The 7,887-nt window shown below is 31.9% G+C and overlaps 1 protein-coding gene across 2 annotated transcripts in view; it reads right to left on the reverse strand.

Moving 5' to 3' along the window:
• Positions 1 to 7,887, reverse strand: part of LOC108908047 (restin homolog) — a 175,412-nt gene that overhangs the window by 63,203 nt on the left and 104,322 nt on the right. For both annotated transcript variants that reach the window (XM_018711955.2, XM_018711954.2), the window contains one exon: positions 6,626 to 6,721. In XM_018711955.2, the coding sequence (XP_018567471.1) occupies positions 6,626 to 6,721 (96 nt within the window). The remainder of the gene's footprint in view (positions 1 to 6,625; positions 6,722 to 7,887) is intronic.

Raw genomic sequence — 7,887 nt, forward strand, 5'->3', positions numbered from 1 at the left:
CAAACGGTAGTGTTAAAAAAAATCCCTATCCGGTAGGTGGGGGGTTAACGTTTAACTGATTTGGCGGCAGAAATCATGAAACAACATGTTCTGTTTCCCTCGGAACGCGGTGTGGGTATGAAGGACGGAAGTAAGTGAGTGTGATTTACGAAAGTATTGTATGAAAATTTGACATTTTCTTAAACTTGTTTTTATAACTACTGTAGCTACGATGCGGCTGGCGGAATATCAACCTTTTTGTCTGAGGAGTTGCACTATTGTATGAGTATTAGTCATGGAAATTTTCAATTATATTTTTGTAAAAATAGTGGAATGGGTGGGATTTTTTTTTACACTGTTGTGTTATTCCAGGGTGAAGTTGGACACCCAATAAATGCCCCAAAAATATCGAAAACCGCTTGGCATAAAGCCGAATTGTAATTACCCCACCAGAAATTTGGAAATGGCAGTAAAATAAGTGAAAAATAAGATTTTAAGTGTCAGGGTTGCAGGTGAAAAGTGGAATGTTCCAAAATCAACACTTCACAACCACCTTAAAGGAAGTTTTAAATTAGTTTTTAAATAATGTTAAATATTTTTTGTTATATTTTTATAAGAAATTTAAATTTTATTAATGATAGTTTTAATAAAGGTTTAATACACATTTTTCAAACTTTATAAATTTATTTTAGAGTAAAACTGAAAGATTTCCTTTTTAAAAAACAATTTTTAGGTCCAACTCGGGCAATAGACCGTTCCGGAGTTGGATTTCCATTGATTTAAAGCTATGTCCAACTTCACCCCTTTCTGCCGAGTGAAGTTGGACAACCGTTATCAAAAAATATATAAAAAACTAAAAACAAAATACAAATTTTAATTATGCCACGCAATATAATACACCTTGGCCTACCTAGATGATTTTCTTCAGAATTTTTGACATATCAGACCCAGAAATAGAGTAAAATAATCGAAAAATTCGTCCAACATCACCCCCGTTGACGGTACCAGGAAACTGGTATCACCACAGTTCATAATATAAAGGCTGAAACATAATTAGCGTTATACTCCCATTTTCTAATTCCCACTTTGCCCTCACGACTACTTATCGACACCCCCTCGTAAGAGCATAATTTACTGTAAATTCAAATCCACTTCCTGCTGCAAAGTAGTGACAGCATAGCAGCATAGTTATATTTGAACTCTCCGTTCTAAGCCAGCTGTACAGGTGATTTCCACCTGTAGTACCGTAAACCTGTTTATCATCTTGTCTCTCGAGGAGATCGCATCTGGTACAGGTCGTTAGTCGGCCTTATTAAATATACAGAATCTCTATATGGGAATGAATGGGATGAAAGGAAGGATGGCGTGTATTTCCCTACCGTATTTAAATTGTTCGTAACGAATGATTGACAAATCGTGTTGTGCCTTAACCCGAGCTGTTTTACGTGCAAAATAATTTAAGACTGTAGTTATTCTAAATAGGTCGTATAATTTTAGCACTTTAGTCTGCACATATCTCTTCTAAAATACTTAGAATACGAAATTTGCGCTGTTACATTTAAACCTGTTCAATTTACGGATTTTTGATCTAATAAAAAATGGTACATGTATTTCTAATACCTTTTTCCATGTCGCAATAAACTGATCAATTTATTAGTGAAATTTAAAGCTATCAATTGAAATAGAAATCAATTATGATAACTATAAACCACGAAACTTTTCAACATAACATATGCCATAACTTACCTAACTGCAGTAACACGCACGTTTTAAGTTAAAGTAAAATACATTATACAGGGTGATTCAGTCATAGTCATTAATTTTAAATGAGTAGAATACGAATACGTGATTAAAAAAATTTTAAAATGCATGCTGAAAAAAAAATTAAAATCATTATTTAAACTCCTTTTCGAACCGCTCCTGACTGCAGACTCACATATATTTATCGAGAGTGAATTTCCACCTACTATAATATTCGGTCGTTAATCTAGATTTTAATGCGTTTTTAATCCTTAGTGAACGGCAATGAATAAACAGAGCTTTTTACTTAGACACATGAATAAATAAGATATATTTTTTCATTTTAAATACAGTCTGATTCAAAACTCAGCACAAAGAATTTGGAGGCGTATTTTTGAGGTCAAAATAAGACTTTTTTCCTATAAACGTGGGTCCACAAATGCTTTGTTTTCGATATACAGGATGTTAAAGTTTATTTTTCTTTGGATTTTTTAGGGATACGTAATTTCAGAACAGATTTGAATGTTCGCATAAAACTTGGCATACGGTTTTTTTAGGATGCTAAATTTAAATATCCAATTGCTTTTGACACTGCTTGTAGACGGCGCCACCTATAAGGGTTCGCTTGAATTAAATTGGCCCTAACTTTTTTACTGCCCTGTCCATTGACGTTTCGTATTAGTACGTTCATTCCCCTATCAATATATAATCCAAGAAATGGATATACACATACGCCTCTACGTGATAATAGGGACGATATTTTCAAATTTTATTAACTATTTACGGTGACAAATTTTAAAATTTATATTGACTAGTCAATATCTCAGAAACGATTAGTCTGAGAGATTTCGGCCAAGTAAATCTTTTTGGCTTAAAATTGATAAGGGAATAAACGCACTAATACGAAACTTCAATGTACAGGGTAGTAAAAAAGTTAGGTCCAATTTCATTCAAGCGTACCCTTACAAGTGGCGCCCTCTATAAGCCGCGTCATAAGCAATGACATATTTAAATTTAGCATCCTAAAAAAAACCGTACACCAAGCTTTGTGCCAACAATCAAATCTGTTTGGAAATTATTCCTAAAAAATCGAACAAAATAAAAAACTTGAACAGCCTGTATATCGAAAACTAACGATTTGTGGACCCACGTTTATAGGACAAAAAGTCTTATTTTGGCCTCAAAAATATGCCTCTAAATTCTTTGTATTGAATTTTGAATCACCCTGTATTAACAAGTATTTATTTGTTAATAAAAACAAATGTATAAGGATAATAATTCTTTTTGAATTTTAGGTTATTACAATTTGGTATTTTTAATATTGTTAACGTATTCACTATGTTTTATAATTGAATATGAGTTTTTAGTATTAAGTTCAATTAATTATTCAGTTTGTAGTACGTATACGTGGCTTATTGCTTTTCAGAGAGTGGTACGGCACCTACCTATTTAAAATGACAGTATGGCTGAAAAAAGACTCACTCATCTGTCCATAGAACTTTGTTAATAAAATTGAGATCCGTTGCACTTTTATTTTGAAACCAATTGCAAAATTCAAGACGACTGGGAAAATTAGCTATTTCGCTTCAACGTTTGAACGCTCTATAGTCAGTCGGCACGTTCCCTGTTGCAAAGTAGAGCGCCGAATTAATGGGAGTTAAGAGGTAATTTTCTTATTTTTTTAAAAGATCGAGTACATAATAACTTTTTTTTCGATTTTTTTTTTATTGGACCTTCCGAATACGTGGTTAAAATTAATGACATTATGACCGAATCACCCTGTATATTGGTTCAAAGAGTAGACTTCCATTTAGTAATATAAAATATCACCTTTTACGGCCATTGCATGTACTCTAAAAGTATTAAATATTTCAAATTTTCATCAAACAAAGTTATATATACAGGTAAAAAGACAAGCTAAAGGTAAGTTAGTACATAGATATGTATTAAAATAAAAACTAAAACTTCCCTATCTAAGTACTAATGAACAAACACATACCTGTCATAATGAAATCATTAAATAATATTTTAAAGATATTATTAAGTTCTATTATTGTTCCTAGATATGATAGATTTCCTGCAGAATGTAATTAAAATTGGTACTTTTAGTGAATAAATATTATCATCGAAATTGGCCAATAAATTGGAAACATATCTACTGTTTCCGACTTATTGAAGATAGGTTTACCACAGTTTATTTACCACAAAAAATTGGTAAATATAAAAAAAGTTTTAGGAAGGAAATACTACGTTAATTATTAATTTTGTCGCTTTGTCAGTGTAGCCATGGGAACCCAACATTAATGAAGAAGCGATGTTTAAAATTAGCGGGGATTTTTCAGTATGCCGCTTTAGGTATTATGGAAATTAAAAATTCTGATGCGGGTAAAAATAACTTCGTCCAAGAATAAAACTGTAGCAGGAAAGTCTTGGCGTTCTTGATAATTTTTTACTGCTCGATAGTAAAAGTAAAGGATAATCTCAAACTAGAGCATGGACTTTTTGCTCCGCTACTCTTTTCTCAATGTGCACCGTACAATCCTTTTAGACGCATACCGTAGGTATTTGATAACATATAAAGACCTGCCGCAACCTCTGTTACGTGATCAATGATGTAACAGAGCAAGTGACCAGTATCACGTGCTGTTCGAACGAGAGTACAATCTGTTGCACTTGATGCATGGCGAAGTGGAAAACGACTCGTTCTGCACCCGTAGCATTTTGTTTACATTCAGCGTATGTTAATAGCATACCCACTGTAAACGGGCGTTTTTCGTAAAAGTGTGATTCTTTTGTTCCTTATAACTTAAGGTAACATAAAATTTAATAAATATGCAAGTTATTATAGAGTTATTACACAAAAATGAAATGCACTGAAATTTGTATATGCAAATATCTCGATAACCAAGGGAGATATCGAAAACGAACAAAGGGCACTTTGTTATGAAATGAAGGATGTTCTTTCAAATTTTCTAAAGGCAGAAATGTTTTCCCCTATTTATCAAAGAAATAGGACATAACTGACGCCCTATACAAGCAACGCCAAAATTAGTTGAACATTCCCATTTGTCATATTAAAAAACGTACGAGTAGTAGTGCCAATTTTTTTGTCCGTACACAAAATAATTGTCAAATTTCAAAATAAAATTCAAACGTTGAACGCCTTTGAAACCAGCAACATTTGCATAAGGCATGTTTGGCTCAATCGAGTTATTTTAGCCACCAGTAACTCCAGCTTCGAAATGTCGCAACCCTTCGCAGACACCCTGTATAGGTACCGTAATAATAAAGCTTTCTAACAAACATATTGAGAAAAAAAAATATTTATTACAAAAATCTGTGAATGTCTGTATACAACACATTCAAAGTGTTTCATTATTAATACAGTAAGTACGATATTTGTTGAGATAGAATTCCAAGAAGACCACTGCGTCAACTTCTTGGAATTAACCGCATTCGACATTCGAGGTAGAAAAGATATTGGCGGCGTGGCGTTCACCGTAGCAGCTTTCAGTGCATATTGTGTTTTTGCAGTTACGAAGGTGTGTTTCTTCGTAAATGTATCGTCCTGTGCATTTTCAGTGTAATTTCTTAAAAATAAAAGAAAGGAATTTGATTCCCAGTGTATAATTATTTTAAAACAATTTTTCCAAATGAAAATTTCAAGGCACGCCCCTGCGGTGGTAAATTGTTACAGTAGTTCCTATAACAGAACTTTATGGGCTTATTCTTTTCTTGGAATTCTATCTCAAAAAATATCGTATGAATTATTCACGATTTTATTTAATTTACAATTTTCGTTAAGACATATTAAATAATACTCATATTGATATAATTTTCTATTTTATCGTCACCCGAAATCTTAAAAGACACATTAGCTTTTGAAAATGTGATATTTTACTACTACTACTGTGCTGGACTGGATTACTTCATAATAATTGTTTATGTATTTTTACCAGAAATAAAATTAATGATGTTTTATATAACTGAAAACTCATTCTTCCAGAAGCCAGCAAACTGTCAGTGCAGTGGTTGATGAGTTAGTATATGTTCGCTAATATCTTTATATTTCCTTAAAAGATTATAGAAAAAAATAAATCAAATTATTTTACTCCTGTTTCTAAATAAGAAAATAAGAGCAACGCAAACTCTGGTGTTTAAATATCTGCTAATTTATACTCCATTGCATCCACACAATTACTACAATTTTGTCTAGAATGGGCTAGTACCAAAACACGTGAGACTTTTAGATGCGCAAATGGAAGAGTTAAGAAACAAATTTAAACAAATTTTTAAGGGAGAAATAGATGTACATACTGTTGAAACCAAAAACAACCAATAAAAAATTGTGATTATTATGATCGGTATTACTAAAAATTATTTCGCGAATTTGAAATTTAAACAAATAAAACCATAATACGGGAAATTGCAGTAATTTAGAAGAATTAGCGTAATAATCACAAAAAAATTAACCATGAAGATGAAATATCTCTTCATCTCACAACATACATAGGCGTAGTGAGAAGTTTTTCTCTTTTTACGTGAAATTATGAATACAACTAAAAACAATTAAAAGAAAAACAATCAGTCCGAGTGCTCCGTGCTCTATTTGACAACATGGCTGGACTTTAAATAAATCTGCGGTACTCCAACAATAAGTAAGTAAGTTACTTTTAACACGCGTGTCAAAAAAATGACATTTTTAACATCAAAAATGACAATTATAAAGCCCACTTTTAACAGTTTTGCAGAAAAATACTTTTTTCAGTAATTTCTAGGCAAGTTCTAATACGGTAAATTTTTAGAAATGCTTCTCAAATCAAAACTTATCTCCAATCAAAAATAAATTTTCTTTTAAAAGTAAAGGTCTTCAGTTCGGTAATATTAAAAATAAAATAAAACTTACTTTCGAGAGCAGTCTGTTGTTGTTGGTTCCTCGGCGACAACTTGTTCGCTGTAAGGACCTGGGTAACTTGAACCACATCTCTTTTTTTAGCAGGCCCTGGAACAAACAGAACTACTTAACGGATTGTAACATGTAATTGATACGGTACAGTTATGGACAAAAAAGAAGATTTCTCATCTAAATTTTTTTACAAAATTTGTAAAACATCTTTCATAATGGGTCGTAAGCTGTTTAGGTCAAAAAGTTTTTGCTACCCACAGCTGTATCCAGTTTGAACGTATTTGGCATTTATTTACTGTGGAATTTGCTACAAATTAAAAACAAATCAAAACCGCTCATACCTATTTGTAGCCGAGAGAAGAAAAATGAGAAAAGCTCTATTCACATTACATTACCTTTCTTTCCATAATTACTGAACCTCTCTCTTCTGTCTATTCTCTCTGAAGAAGACCGTCTAAGTTTATCCTTGGAGGGTTGCTGACCCATTTTCATTTGTTTTTATCACAATTCATTTTACAAGTACATTTATCGTGTCATGAAAGCTTTATTAGGGGAAGTAAAACCGCGAAACACGTTTTAACCGTTTTTGAAAAAACCATATTTATTATTGTCTCTTTTCGTATTTGACCCCTAATATAAAATACCCCCGTTTAAGGTATATTATTGGTTAATTCTGTAATAAAACATGTACTTTAATTTCACTATAATTTTAGGGATATCTCAAACGCTTCTACGTAGTTTTTTGCAGTGTTCTTGTATTTTAAAATACGTAAAAGGCGTACTTAATACATATTTTAGGAGGTAATTTCTTGAATAGTTTTAAGAGAAAAATTATTATGTAGCTGGTACCTAAATGGATTAGTTTTCAAGATACAAGGTGTTAAAATCTTTGTAAAAATATAAAATTTATTCAAAATCTCTGAAGTTGCTTTAGACCAGGCGGTATCTGTTTTGGCTTGGGTGAATCGTATATCCACGGAGATTTTTGGCTTTTTGGCTTTCAAATATCACTAGAAATGAAAATTTTTCTATGCGCATAAAAAAAAACGTGGGCTTAACATTTGACGGCACAATATGTTAAAAAAATTGGAAAAATGTCATATTTTTCTTCCTATTTAATTATGTATCTTTTTAAGAGTTGATTTTAGGCGAAAATGGAAGAGGAAACAAATGTTTGTAATTAAATTTTTTACAAAACATGACTAGTTACAAATCGAATGAATCATGATTATTATGGTAAAAATCGAAAAAATCACAAAAAT

The sequence above is a fragment of the Anoplophora glabripennis genome, unplaced genomic scaffold, assembly GCF_000390285.2.
Source record: "Anoplophora glabripennis isolate ALB-LARVAE unplaced genomic scaffold, Agla_2.0 scaffold285, whole genome shotgun sequence".
Taxonomy (NCBI): Eukaryota; Metazoa; Arthropoda; class Insecta; order Coleoptera; family Cerambycidae; genus Anoplophora; species Anoplophora glabripennis.